At 41.1% G+C, this 16,017-nt stretch overlaps 1 protein-coding gene across 1 annotated transcript in view; it reads right to left on the reverse strand.

The window, feature by feature from the left end:
• cntln (centlein, centrosomal protein) overlaps positions 1–16,017 on the reverse strand; it is a 429,542-nt gene that overhangs the window by 138,016 nt on the left and 275,509 nt on the right. The window contains 2 exon segments of the mRNA XM_061880275.1: positions 746–943; positions 11,845–12,030. Coding sequence (XP_061736259.1) covers positions 746–943; positions 11,845–12,030 — 384 coding nt within the window.

Below are 16,017 nucleotides of genomic sequence, written 5' to 3' on the forward strand. Positions count from 1 at the left end.
AATGTTTTTTTCATCATTTATTCTCTACAAAAAACCTTCCGTAAAAGGAACATTTTTTTACGACAGAATGACCAGAAATACCAATTTTTTAATATATATATATATATATATATACATATATATATATATATATATACACATATATATATATATACATATATATATATACACATATATATATATATGTACACATATATATATATATATGTACACATATATATATATATATATACACATATATATATATATATATACACATATATATATATATATATACACATATATATATATATATATACACATATATATATATATATATATATATATATATATATATATATATATATATATATATATATATGTATTTATTAAAGGTAAATTGGTCAAATTGGCTATTTCTGGCAATTTATTGAAGTGTGTATCAAACTGGTAGCCCTTGGCATGAATCAGTACCCAAGAAGTAGCTCTTGTTTTCAAAAAGGTTGCTGACCTCTGCTTTACGGTAACGTGTTAATAATTTCACACATAAGTCGCTCCTGAGTATAAGTCGCACCCTAGGCCAAACTATGGAAAAACTGCGACTTATAGTCTGAAAAATACAGTATACGGCTCTCACAAAAATACATTTTCAAATATTTGTCTTTCATGGCTCTCTCAGCCAAAAAGTTTCCCGACCCCTGCGCTCCGCCCTCATTTAGAGGTGATTTAAAGCAAGTTGGCCCGGGAGTCCCTCGGCCTTACATACCTGCTCAGAGTCCATTATGTCCGCCAGATCGTTCTCGGACATATTGAGGATGGAGGCAGCGATGGACTTGGCTTTGATCATGGACTTGGCCAAAGGATTGCCTTTAGCCGCAACAGCACCGGCCTGCCTCAACCTCCTCCTCTTCATCAGCTGCTGCTTGACCTGGTGCACCTCCGCAACTATCTCGCCGGCCAGGGCCTGGAGGAGAGAGGCAGAGCGCAACATGACGAAATGGATACGGCGGAAAAGGATGGCGGATGAATAAATGAAATTGATTCGAGCATGCGCCGGCGAGGACTGCTGCATTATGGAGGAATATTGAGTTTGACACACCCAGATTCTCCACGGTTTTGCTTTGGAGCGAGCGCGGTCCGGCGGGTTCGCTGCCCCGTCGATTGAAAGCCGCGGGAACGCGGCTTTGACATCAAACGCACCTGCGTTTTTTTTTGCTAAAACCTCCACAGACAGAGAATCATTCATCAGAAGCGGAGAGGCGCCTGAAAATGCAGCCATTCATTTATTTATTTGCTTTCTGAAGGTCTCAGCGCACAACAGGGCAGCATAACACTGTTAATAATTAAGCTACGAGGGGGCCTGCGCAAAATGGTGCCCGAGTGGATGGCGAAGCGAAGGCGAGCAACGGGGCCCGGGCGCTGAATGGGAAGTTCGCTCTAAATACAGAGAGACAATTAAATGTTAAAACTGCCACTGTACACGGGCAAGTCAATAAAGCAAACTCCCCTTTGCTTCATTCCGGGCTTATTGATCGAGGCAATAATCTTCCGTATCATTCCCCTGTAAGCCTGCCGAAAAGCTGACCTTGGAATAGATGGTCAGGCGAGGGAAGCTGGGGACGGCGCAGCTCTCAGCGCAACGCAAACAAATAAACAAAAAAAAGAAAGAAAAGGAGTACAACTTGCTTTCAGACGGAACATAATGGAACCAAGCGAGGGGGAGATGAGGGAAAAGACCAGAGCGAAGACTGATGAAGATTTGGAAAGCGTGGCAAACGTCTCTATTAAGCCTGCGGTAAGAGACTTCTCTAAAGTCCTGTTTTGTCTTTTAATATCGGACTGCCGATAACATCGCCCAATAAATGCTTTAAAATGGAACATCGGAAACTATCGGCATCGGTTTCAAAAAGTTTAATTAATGATTTGTCACTTTAAGGTTTTACTACTTACGTATAAAATACTACACGGTCTAGCTTGCCCATTGTATTGTACCATATGTCCATCCATCCATCCATCCATCCATCCATCCATCCATCTTCTTCCGCTTTTCCGAGGTCGGGTCGCGGGGGCAGCAGCCTAAGCAGGGAAGCCCAGACTTTCCTCTCCCCAGCCACTTCGTCCAGCTCCTCCAGGGGAATCCCGAGGCGTTCCCAGGCCAGCCGGGAGTCATAGTCTTCCTAATTTGTCCTGGGTCTTCCCCATGGCCTCCTACCGGTTGGACGTGCCCTAAACACCTCCCTAGGGAGGCGTTCGGGTGGCATCCTGACCAGATGCCCGAACCTCCTCATGACCCTCTGTCAGAGTATCAGCGCTGGGGTCCAGTGCACCACAGTTTTGTATTGTCGCTCGGTCCTTTGGCGGAGTGCTTCGGAAGCTACCGGACCGCCGAGGGAGGGAGCAACAGAGAGGGACACTCACACACACAGTGACAGACAGAGAGCGAGGGAAGAAGAGCGTGTGCGGGTCGAGTGGAAAAGCGGCAAAATGTTTCTCTTCTTGCATCATGCAAGTGACGTCAATGTTCGGCCCTCGAGAGCCACATACCACACCGTGATTGGTAGATTCCTTCAGCTCCGCACACACACAAAATTTGCGGGCCCCACTAACATTAAACTTTCATAATAAGGTGGGGGCCGCAGAATAACGTCTTGTGGGCTGCAATTGGCCCGCAAGCTGCGTGTTTGAGACACCTGTTTAACGGTAATGTGTTATAAATTTCACCCGGGGGGGTGAGTTTTCCTTGCCCTTTTGTGGGTTCTTCCGAGGATGTTGTAGTCGTAATGATTTGTGCAGTCCTTTGAGACATTTGTGATTTGGGGCTATATAAATAAACATTGATTGATTGATTGAAATAAAGGAGGAGGAATACGATCTTGGGGCAGAGCGTGGTTCAGAACTGTACAAAGAGTGTACGGTGGCCATGTCTCTCCTCAGATCTGAGTCCAAATTTAATTCTGTCTCTGTTTGATTCTTTGCCTTTTGTCTTGTTTAATAGATGTCATCAGTTTTGAAGCTAACACTAACCTCAGAGTTAACCCTGTGAGATGGATATTATTACATCGTAACTATTGTGTATTTGATCTGATAAAAGGGGCTGGTTTTGTAAAAAAAGCAAGTGTTTATCCGTAAGGAATACGTAGCACATTACACATCCCATTCTTTCATTTACGGCCTTAATAGATATTCACTGTCGCTAGTGGAGGGTTACATTTAATTGACCTAAACCCTGCATGTGGAATAATCTGGAAAGAGATTAAGAAGGGAATTCATCACCCCATTTCGGGCCACTGGAGGAACAACGGAACACACACACACACACACAGTAGGTGTTGTGTGTGTGTGTGTGTGTGTGTGTTTGTTGAGAGCTCTTAGCAGCACAATCACTACAGCCAGAGGGCCAATTTAGACGAGGCGAGGATTAAGGCATAGCGATGGGGATCAAATGAGCAGCTAAACAGACATCTTCAATAATAACTGGCTCCGTCTGAACCTTTTCACACGCACGAGGGCACAAAGGGCTCTTCAACAACACAAGAAGCGTCAAGGAGGAGAAAATGATCCACGTTCATTAGACTCGCCACAAAATGAATTCTAGGATAAGGGCGCTGGAAAAAAAAAATGTTTTGACACACTGTACTTAAAGTCAATTTGACATTTTGTTGTTATTTATAAGAAGAACAATAAACTTACAGTTTTTGTGCCATTGGATTCAAGGCCATTTTTTTTTTCTGCAGTGCCTGAGGCGTAGTGGTCTGCTGGCACTCAATAAGAATGAAACTATTCTCTGCATACATTCAGGCACTAACACAACTACAAAAACATGCCCATAAAGACATTGAGACACACACACACACACACACACACACACACACACACACACACACACACACACAGCCCCCCCAGTCCTGATCAATAGACGGCAAGAGTAAATCTCCTCCGGACGTAGGCAGCCCAATCAAAGGGGTGTGTGTGTGCGTGTGCGTGTGTGTGTGTGTGTGTGTGTGTGTGTGTGTGTGTGTGTGTGTGTGTGTGTGTGTGTGTGTTCTTATAGGGGATCAGAGGAGCCAGGGGCAGGCAAACAATGATGTGAATCCTCAACAACAACATCACAATGGCCCTCACCTGCCCCAGGTTATGGGAAACGGAGGTGAGACGCAACGCGAGCACGGTCAACTACATATCAATGTTTCCACAAATAAAAATAACGCACCTAGTCTTTAAAGCAGACCTGGGCAAAGTAAGGCCCGGGGGCCACATGCGGCCCGTTAAGTTTTTCAACGTGGCCCGCCGGACATTCCCAAATATATTTTTTTAGATCTTTAAAGGGGAACATTATCACCAAACCTATGTAAGCGTCAATATATACCTTGATGGTGCAGAAAAAAGACCATCTTTTTTTTTAACCGATTTCCGAACTCTAAATGGGTGAATTTTGGCGAATTAAACGCCTTTTGTTTATCGCTCTGTGGCGATGATGTCAGAATGTGACGTCACCGAGGTAATATCAATCAATCAATCAATGTTTACTTATATAGCCCTAAATCACTAGTGTCTCAAAGGGCTGCACAAACCACTACGACATCCTCGGTAGGCCCACATAAGGGCAAGGAAAACTCACACCCAGTGGGACGTCGGTGACAATGATGACTATGAGAACCTTAGAGAGGAGGAAAGCAATGGATGTCGAGCGGGTCTAACATGATACTGTGAGAGTTCAATCCACAATGGATCCAACACAGTCGCGAGAGTCCAGTCCAAAGCGGATCCAACACAGCAGCGAGAGTCCCGCTCATAGCGGCGCCAGCAGGAAACCATCCCAAGCGGAGGCGGATCAGCAGCGCAGAGATGTCCCCAGCCAATACACAGGCGAGCAGTACATGGCCACCGGATCAGACAGGACCCCCTCCACAAGGGAGAGTGGGACATAGGAGAAAAAGAAAAGAAACGGCAGATCAACTGGTCTAAAAAGGGAGTCTATTTAAAGGCTAGAGCATACAAATGAGTTTTAAGGTGAGACTTAAATGCTTCTACTGAGGTGGCATCTCGAACTGTTACCGGGAGGGCATTCCAGAGTACTGGAGCCCGAAATGGAAACGCTCTATAGCCCGCAGACTTTTTTTGAGCTCTAGGAATCACTAATAAGCCGGAGTCTTTTGAACGCAGATTTCTTGCCGGGACATATGGTACAATACAATCGGCAAGATAGGCTGGAGCTAGACCGTGTAGTATTTTATACGTAAGTAGTAAAACCTTAAAGTCACATCTTAAGTGCACAGGAAGCCAGTGCAGGTGAGCCAGTACAGGTATATATGTATGTATATATGTATATAAAGGTATATACAGTATATGTATATATGTATGTATATAAAGGTATATACAGTATATGTATATATGTATGTATATAAAGGTATATACAGTATAGGTATATATGTATGTATATATGTATATAAAGGTATATACAGTATATGTATATATGTATGTATATATGTATATAAAGGTATATACAGTATATGTATGTATATATGTATATAAAGGTATATACAGTATAGGTATATATGTATGTATATATGTATATAAAGGTATATACAGTACAGGTATATATGTATGTATATATGTATATAAAGGTATATACAGTATAGGTATATATGTATGTATATATGTATATAAAGGTATATACAGTACAGGTATATATGTATGTATATATGTATATAAAGGTATATACAGTACAGGTATATATGTATGTATATATGTATATAAAGGTATATACAGTACAGGTATATATGTATGTATATATGTATATAAAGGTATATACAGTATATGTATATAGGTATGTATATATGTATATAAAGGTATATACAGTATATGTATATATGTATGTATATAAAGGTATATACAGTATAGGTATATATGTATGTATATATGTATATAAAGGTATATACAGTATATGTATATATGTATGTATATATGTATATAAAGGTATATACAGTATATGTATGTATATATGTATATAAAGGTATATACAGTATAGGTATATATGTATGTATATATGTATATAAAGGTATATACAGTACAGGTATATATGTATGTATATATGTATATAAAGGTATATACAGTATAGGTATATATGTATGTATATATGTATATAAAGGTATATACAGTACAGGTATATATGTATGTATATATGTATATAAAGGTATATACAGTACAGGTATATATGTATGTATATATGTATATAAAGGTATATACAGTACAGGCGTAATGTGATCAAACTTTCTTGTTCTTGTCAAAAGTCTAGCAGCCGCATTTTGTACCAACTGTAATCTTTTAATGCTAGACATGGGGAGACCCCAAAATAATACGTTACAGTAATCGAGACGAGACGTAACAAACGCATGGATAATGATCTCAGCGTCTTTAGTGGACAAAATGGAGCGAATTTTAGCGATATTACGGAGATGAAAGAAGGCCGTTTTAGTAACGCTTTTAATGTGTGCCTCAAAGGAGAGAGTTGGGTCGAAGATAATACCCAGATTCTTTACCGAGTCCATCCATCCATCCATCCATTTTCTATTGCTTATTCCCTTTCGGGGTCGCTGGCGCCTATCTCAGCTACAATCGGGCGGAAGGCGGGGTACACCCTGGACAAGTCGCCACCTCATCGCAGGGCCAACACAGACAGACATTCACACTCGCATTCACACACTAGGGCCAATTTAGTGTTGCCAATCAACCTATCCCCAGGTGCATGTCTTTGGAGGTGGGAGGAAGCCGGAGTACCCGGAGGGAACCCACGCAGTCACGGGGAGAACATGCAAACTCCACACAGAAAGATCCCGAGCCTGGATTTGAACCCAGGACTGCAGGACCTTCGTAATGTGAGGCAGACGCACTAACCCCTATGCCACCGTGAAGCCCGAGTCACCGAGTCACCTTGTTTTATTATTTGGTTGTCAAATGTTAGAGTTGTATTATTAAATAGAGGTCGGTGTCTAGCAGGACCGATAATCAGCATTTCCGTTTTTTTGGCGTTGAGTTGCAAAAAGTTAGCGGACATCCATTGTTTAATTTCATTAAGACACGCTTCCAACTGACTACAGTCCGGCGTGTTGGTCAGCTTTAGGGGCATGTAGAGTTGGGTGTCATCAGCATAACAGTGAAAGCTAACACCGTATTTGCGTATGATGTCACCTAGCGGCAGCATGTAGATGCTGAAGAGTGCAGGTTACATACAGCCGCCATTTTCATTTTCAACACATTGCAAACACCGGGTCTCGGCTCTGTTATTTTCCATTTTTTCGACTATTTTTTGGAACCTTGGAGACATCATGCCTCGTCAGTGTGTTGTCGGAGGGTGTAACAACACTAACAGGGAGGGATTCAAGTTGCACCACTGGCCCGAAGATGCAAAAGTGGCAAAAAATCTGCCGCCAGACCCCCATTGAATATGCTGGAGTGTTTTCACATTTTACCGGCGATGCTAAAGCAGACATGGCACAGAGATGTATGGATAACCTGCAGATGCATTTGCAACCATTAAGTCAACAAAATCACAAAGGTGAGTTTTGTTGATGTTGACTGCCAGCTAATCGATGCTAACATGCTACGCTAATTGATGCTAACATGCTATTTACCGGCGGTGTTAAAGCAGACATGGCACGGAGATGTATGGATAACCTGCAGATGCATTTGCAACTATATTACGTTTCCTTCCACCCACATTTAATGTGAAACAAACACTTACCAATCGACGGATTTAAGTTGCTCCAGTGTCACAAGATGCGAAAGTCCTGATCGTTTGGTCCGCACATTTTACCGACGATGCTAACGCAGCTATCCGGCCATGCTATGGCTATGAATAGCGTCAATAGCTATTCGCTCAATAGCTTCAGTTTCTTCTTCAATTTTTTCATACTCCAACCATCCGTTTCAATACATGCGTAATCTGTTGAATCGCTGAAATCCGAGTCTGAATCCGAGCTAATGTCGCTATATCTTGCTGTGGTATTCCCATTGTTTGTTTACATTGGCAGCACTGTGTGACGTCACAGGGAAATGGCCAGTGTCTTCGCAGAGAGCAAAAAAAAGGCACTTTAAAGCTTTTATTTAGGGATATTCCGGGACCGGTAAAATTTTGAAAAAAAATTCAAAAAAATACAAAAAGCTACTGGGAACTGATTTTTATTGTTTTTAACCCTTTTGAAATTGTGATAATGTTCCCCTTTAAGATGGAAAGTGTAGCTGCCATTATGATGTGCAGTCATGTTTTGAAATGACCGTAAGTCTTGAACTATACAAAAATGGTATAAATCTGTGCTTCTGCAAGCCATACCAGTTACTTTGGTGTTCTACGTCACAGCAGCTCATACCAGGCAGCAGTGTGGGCGGGAGCATTTCCACACAGTCTTTCTGGAGCAAGCCTGAAAATGCAGGTGTCAGGGACGGACGCGAAAGGCGATTTTTACAAACCCCGTTTCCGTATGAGTTGGGAAATGGTGTTAGATGTAAATATAAACAGAATACAATGATTTGCAAATCCCTTTCAAGCCATATTCAGTTGAATATGCTACAAAGACAACATATTTCATGTTCAAACTCATAAACATTTTATCTTTATTTTTTTGCAAATAATCTTACTTTAGAATTTGATGCCAGCAATACGTGACTAATAAGTTGGGAAAAGTGGCAATAAATACTGATAAAGTTGAGGAATGCTCATCAAACACTTATGTGGAACATCCCACAGGTGTGCAGGCTAATTGGGAACAGGTGGGTGCCATGATTGGCTATAAAAACAGCTTCCCAAAAAATGCTCAGTCTTTCACAAGAAAGGATGGGGCGAGGTACACCCCTTTGTCCACAACTGTGTGAGCAAATAGTCAAACAGTTTAAGAACAACCTTTCTCAAAGTGACATTGCAAGAAATTTAGGGATTTCAACATCTACGCTCCATAATATCATCAAAAGGTTCAGAGAATCTGGAGAAATCACTCCACGTAAGCGGCATGGCCGGAAACCAACATTGAATGACCGTGACCTTCCATCCTCCAGACGCACTGTATCAAAAACCGACATAAATCTCTAAAGGATATCACCACATGGGCTCAGGAACACTTCAGAAAACCACTGTCACTAAATACAGTTTGTCGCTACATCTGTAAGTGCAAGTTAAAGCTCTACTATGCAAAGCGAAAGCCATTTATCAACAACATCCAGAAACGTCGCCAGCTTTTCTGGGACCGGGATCATCTGAGATAGACTGATGCAAAGTAGAAAAGTGTTCTTTGGTCTGACAAGTCCATATTTCCAATTGTTTTTGGAAATATTCAACATTGTGTCATCCGGACCAAAGGGGAAGCGAACCATCCAGACTGTTATCGCCGCAAAGTGTAAAATCCAGCATGTGTGATGGTATGGGGGTGTATTAGTGCCCAAGACATGGGTAACTTACACATGTGTGATGGTATGGGGGTGTATTAGTGCCCAAAGCATGGGTAACTTACACATGTGTGATGGTATGGGGGTGTATTAGTGAACAAGACATGGGTAACTTACACATGTGTGATGGTATGGGGGTGTATTAGTGAACAAGACATGGGTAACTTACACATGTGTGATGGTATGGGGGTGTATTAGTGAACAAGACATGGGTAACTTACACATGTGTGATGGTATGGGGGTGTATTAGTGAACAAGACATGGGTAACTTACACATGTGTGATGGTATGGGGGTGTATTAGTGAACAAGACATGGGTAACTTACACATGTGTGATGGTATGGGGGTGTATTAGTGCCCAAGGCATGGGTAACTTACACATGTGTGATGGTATGGGGGTGTATTAGTGCCCAAGGCATGGGTAACTTACACATGTGTGATGGTATGGGGGTGTATTAGTGAACAAGGCATGGGTAACTTACACATGTGTGATGGTATGGGGGTGTATTAGTGAACAAGACATGGGTAACTTACACATGTGTGATGGTATGGGGGTGTATTAGTGAACAAGACATGGGTAACTTACACATGTGTGATGGTATGGGGGTGTATTAGTGCCCAAGACATGGGTAACTTACACATGTGTGATGGTATGGGGGTGTATTAGTGAACAAGACATGGGTAACTTACACATGTGTGATGGTATGGGGGTGTATTAGTGAACAAGACATGGGTAACTTACACATGTGTGATGGTATGGGGGTGTATTAGTGAACAAGACATGGGTAACTTACACATGTGTGATGGTATGGGGGTGTATTAGTGCCCAAGGCATGGGTAACTTACACATGTGTGATGGTATGGGGGTGTATTAGTGCCCAAGGCATGGGTAACTTACACATGTGTGATGGTATGGGGGTGTATTAGTGAACAAGACATGGGTAACTTACACATGTGTGATGGTATGGGGGTGTATTAGTGCCCAAGGCATGGGTAACTTACACATGTGTGAAGGCACCATTAATACTGAAAGGTACATACAGGTTTTGGAACAACATACAGTATGCTGCCATCTAAGCACCGTCTTTTTCATGGACGCCCCTGCTTATTTCAGCAAGACAATGGCAAGCCACATCCAGCATGTGTTACAACAGCGTGGCTTCGTAAAAAAAAGAGAGCTGGTACTTTCCTGGCCCGCCTGCAGTCCAGACCTGTCTACCATCAAAAATGTGTGGCGCATTATGAAGCGTAAAATAGGACAGCGGAGACCCCGGACTGTTGAAGGACTGACGCTCTACATAAAACAAGAATGGGAAAGAATTCCACTTTCAAAACTTCAACAATTAGTTTTTTCAATTCTCAAACATTTATTGAGTGTTGTTAAAAGAAAAGGTGATGTAACACAGTGGTGAACATGCCCTTTCCCAACTACTTTGGCACGTGTTGCAGCCATGAAATTCTAAGTTAATTATTATATCCAAAAATAAATAAAGTTCATCAGTTTGAACATGAAATATGTTGTCTTTGTAGCATATTCAACTGAATATGGCTTGAAAAGGATTTGCCAATCATTGTATTCTGTTTATATTTACATCTAACACAATTTCCCAACTCATATGGAAACAGGGTTTGTATGTTGCACGATTGCACTAAGAAGCATTTTTAGTTTGTGAACCCATTCTCAACCAATGGCAATAAAAATGATTCTGATTCTATTAAGTCGGGAGATCCGGAAAGTGGACACATTCTTTTCTGGCCTACATTATGTCTCACCATTTTTTCTTTGAGATAAACCGTACAGTGGTATTACTCAGTGGCCCAAATTAGTAGTTCACCATCCTACTTCTGACACCAGACAATGGACACCCAAACCTAAAAGGTCCCCTGTTTCCAGTCCACTTCAGCCATCCATGTTAATCACACAATTCGCGCCCTCTTCTTCCTTTTGACATAACACTCCAAATGGGAGTTCTCTCAACTGATCCCAGGTGTGTTTGAAAGTTGGAGAAGGTGATAAAAGCCCTTATCCAGCGAAGATCCGATGAAAGCTGGCAAAGCGCCACCAAACCATGCGCATGATTTATGTATGTGCAGAAAATAGACATCACTATCTCTTTTTTTTTGACAGACAGCTGTCAGCACAGCCAGGTTGTGACTCTTTATCTGTGTGTGCCAGATAGGCCAACAAACCTCCAGAAGATGGATTACATCTCTACAAAAATAACCATAGCAATTCCCTTTAACATCTAATTGATCTACCTGTGATGGCCTTTATCTCCTTAAGCAATAGGGAAAAGTGTGCATCATGACATCCATCTTCTATAATATATATTGTGTTGGAGGACAAGTCGCCTGCCCCCGACACTGATTGAAGACACGCTCGATGATTCAGCCCTTTGGCCTTTCATCAAGCGGGCCTTTAGCGACGCACCTTGATGAAAGCGTGAAGCTGCTCCAGCTGGGAGGAGGCCTGGTCCAGCTGTCTCTGAAGCCCGTCCAAGACTCGGGAGTTCTGCTCGCTCAGTCTCTCCATTTGCTCAGTGGCGCTGTGTTCCAGAGCGGCCAAGGCCAGATCGCTGGCGGACACGCGAGCCTGCAGGGCGTGAACTCTCTGCTCCTGCAGCAGGAAAAACACACAAAGACTACTCAGTTATTTAGAAAAACAAAGGTTGCGGCATATGCGGACTATAGTGTGAAAACATGTACTGTGTTCAAAAAATATTACAAAACCCAAAACCAGTGAAGTTGGCACGTTGTGGAATTCGCAAATAAAAAGAGAATACAATGATTTGCAAATCCTTTCAACTTATATTCTATTGAATAGACTGCAAAGACAAGATATTTCATCTTTTTTTTTTGCATATAAGCAATACCTTAGAATTTAATGGCAGCAACACATTGCAAAAAAGTTGTCACAGGGGGATTTTTACCACTGTGTGACATGGCCTTTCCTTTTAACAACACTCAGTGAATACTTGGGAACTGAGGAGAACCATTTTTGAAACTTTCCAGGTGGAATTCTTTCCCAATTTTGATTGATGTACAGCTTAAGTTGTTGTGGTATTGCACCACACATTTTTAATGGGAGACAGGTCTGCACTACAGGCAGGCCAGTGTAGTACCTGCACTCTTTTAGCATGAAGCCACGCTGTTGTAACCAGAGGTGGGTAGTAACGCGCTACATTTACTCCGTTACATCTACTTGAGTAACTTTTGGGATAAATTGTACTTCTAAGAGTAGTTTTAATGCAACATACTTTTACTTGAGTATATTTATAGGGAAGAAACGCTACTTTTACTCCACTCCATTTGTCTACATTCCGCTCGCTACTCGCTACTGATTTTTATCGATCTGTTAATGCACGCTTTGTTTGTTTTGATTTGTTTTGTACAAAAAAGTATTTAGTCAGCCAGCGATTGTGCAAGTTCTCCCACTTCAAATGATGACAGAGGTCTGTCATTTTCATCATAGGTACACTTCAACTGGGAGAGACAGAATGTGGAAAAAAATCCAGGAATTCACATTAAGAATTTATTTGTAAATGATGGTGGAAAATAAGTATTTGGTCAAGCATTCAAAGCTCTCACTGATGGAAGGAGGTTTTGGCTCCAAATCTCAGGATACATGGCCCCATTCATTCTTTCCTTAACACGGATCAATCGTCCTGTCCCCTTAGCAGAAAAACAGCCCCAAAGCATGATGTTTCCACCCCCATGCTTCACAGTAGGTGTGGTGTTCTTGGGATGCAACTCAGTATTCTTCTTCCTCCAAACACCACCAGTTGAGTTGATAGCAAAAAGTTCTATTTTGGTTTCATCTGACCACATGACATTCTCCCAATCCTCTGCTGTATCATCCATGTATCCATTTTGGTATCAACTCAACTCCTCGTGTTTGGAGGAAGAAGAATACTCTAAAGTAACATTACTCTTACTTGAGTACAAATTCTGGCTACTCTACCCACCTCTGGTCATAACACGTGGCTTGGCATTGTCTTGCTGAAATAAGCAGGAGCGTCCATCATAACGTTGCTTGGATGGCAACATATGTGGCTCCAAAAGCTGTATGTACCTTTCACCATTAACGGTGCCTTCACAGATGCTGTTCTTAAAACTGCTCGACAATTTCCTCACGCGTTGGTTCACAAAGTGGTGACCCTCGACCCATCCTTGTATGTGAATTACTGAGTATTTCATGGAAGCTGCTTTTATAGCCAATCATGGCACCCACCTGTTCCCAATTAGCCTGTTCACCTGTGGGATGTTCCAAATAAGTGTTTGATGAGCATTCCTCAACTTTTTTTTGCCACTTGTGCCAGCTTTTTTGAAACATGTTGCAGGCCTCACATTCCAAATGAGCTAACATTTGCAAAAAATAACGTTTTCAAGTTCGGACATTAAGTATCTTGTCTTTGCAGTCTATTTAATTGAATATACCGTATTTTTGGGACTATAAGTCGGCAGTTTTTTTCATAGTTTGGCTGGGGGTGCGACTTATACTCAGGAGCGACTTATGTGTTTGGTAACAGTAGAAAAGAGCATCAGACACCAATACAAATAGACGGAGTAGATATCGAAAGGGTAAAAGAAACCAGATTTTTGGGAGTATTAATAGATGATAAAATGAACTGGAAATGTCATATACAAAACATACAACATAAGGTGGCAACAAATATTTCAATAATGAATAAAGCAAAATACGTCCTGGGCCAAAAATCACTTTCTATTGTCTACTGCTCACTAGTGTTACATATTTGAGTTATTGTGCAGAAATATGGGGAAACAACTACAAATGTGCGCTACATTCGTTAACTGTGTTACAAAAAGATCGATTAGAATAATACACAATGTTGGATATAGAGAACATACAAACCCTTTATTTATTGAGTCAAAAATATTAAAGCTCAATGATTTGATAAAATTGCAAACGGCTAAATTGATGTACAAAGTAAATTCTAACCTGCTAGCAAAGAATGTACAACAATTCTTCTCAACTAAAGAGGAGAAATACAACCTGAGAGGAAAATCTAACTTAAAACATTTGTATGCATGTACAACACTTAAAACTGTTAGCATATCAGTATGTGGAATTAAATGATGGAATGGATGAAGTAAAGAAGTTAAAGATTGTACTGATATGATCCACTTTAAGAGGATGTTTAAATGAATAGTGCTTACAAAGTACTAAGAAGAAGTATTAGGAGAAACACTTTCAAACTTATTGAAAATAAGATATTCTTCATCTTAGTATGTTAATAATGACTGAAATAATGAAGTACATGTTAGAAAACTGCTGTGTTAATCGCTCATAGATGACATTTTGATATTTTGCTGTAAAGAAGGTGAGTGAATGAATGTTTATATTGTGGGCGCTCTGAAGTGGAAAAGGGGGAGGAGTAAATAAGCTTTGCTTCTTCCTACTGCTTTTCGGACATGATGTATTGTGTATTGCCAAATGATGTGTGAAATTATTAACACATTACCGTAACATATCAAATAATATTATTCAGGTCATTCACGTAAGAGACTAGACGTATAAGATTTCATGGGATTTATGGATTAGGAGTGAGAGATAGTTTGGTAAACTAGTAGCATGTTCTATATGTTGTAGTTATTTGAATGACTCTTACCATAATATGTTAGGTTAACATAGCAGTTGCTTATTTATGCCTCATATAACCTACACTTATTCAGCCTGTTCTTCACTATTCTTGATTTATTTTAAATTGCCTTTCAAATGTCTATTCTTGGTGTTGAGTTTCATCAAATTAATTTCACCCAAAAATGCAAATTATACTCCAGTGAAACTTATCCTTTTTTTTTTCCTTTTTTATTATGCATTTTTGGCAGGTGTGACGTATACTCCGAAAAATACGGTAGGATGAAACGGATTTGCAAATCATTGTATTTTGTTTTTATTTACGATATAAACAACGTGCCAACTTTACTGGTTTTGGGGTTTGTAGAATGCCTTATGTCTTGGAGCTTGCTGTATTTCCTTATTCATTTAGGGGTGTTTATTGACTAATGCAAGAGAGGACGAGGACTTCAGCTGTGCAGCTAAAAACCGAGTAAGCAAGCCACTTGCTGTTTATGAGATACAAGCATTATGTTAGTGAAATGTGCTTTAAACTGTGGTATATCAAGTTGTAAGACCAGGATAATATGTATTTTGTTCCTTGTACGTTATGTCCTTCCACATGTTGTTCTTGCTCATATATATCATCAACCCTCATTTAAGATTAGTTGTGACAAGTTTTAAGGCCTCTTGTTTTAACCGAGTCAGGTTTGCACTTGCGGCAGGGCTATTAGATAGACAGACGGACGGACGGACGGACGGACGGACGGACGGACGGACGGACGGACGGACGGACGGACGGACGGACGGACGGACGGACGGACGGACGGACGGACGGACAGACAGACAGACAGACAGACAGACAGACAGACAGACAGACAGACAGACAGACAGACAGACAGACAGACAGACAGACAGACAGACAGACAGACAGACAGACAGACAGACAGACAGACAGACAGACAGATAGACAGATAGACAGATAGATAGATAGATAGATAGATAGATAGATAGATAGATAGTACT

This window comes from Nerophis ophidion, linkage group LG20 (genome assembly GCF_033978795.1).
Source record: "Nerophis ophidion isolate RoL-2023_Sa linkage group LG20, RoL_Noph_v1.0, whole genome shotgun sequence".
NCBI classification, from domain to species: domain Eukaryota; kingdom Metazoa; phylum Chordata; class Actinopteri; order Syngnathiformes; family Syngnathidae; genus Nerophis; species Nerophis ophidion.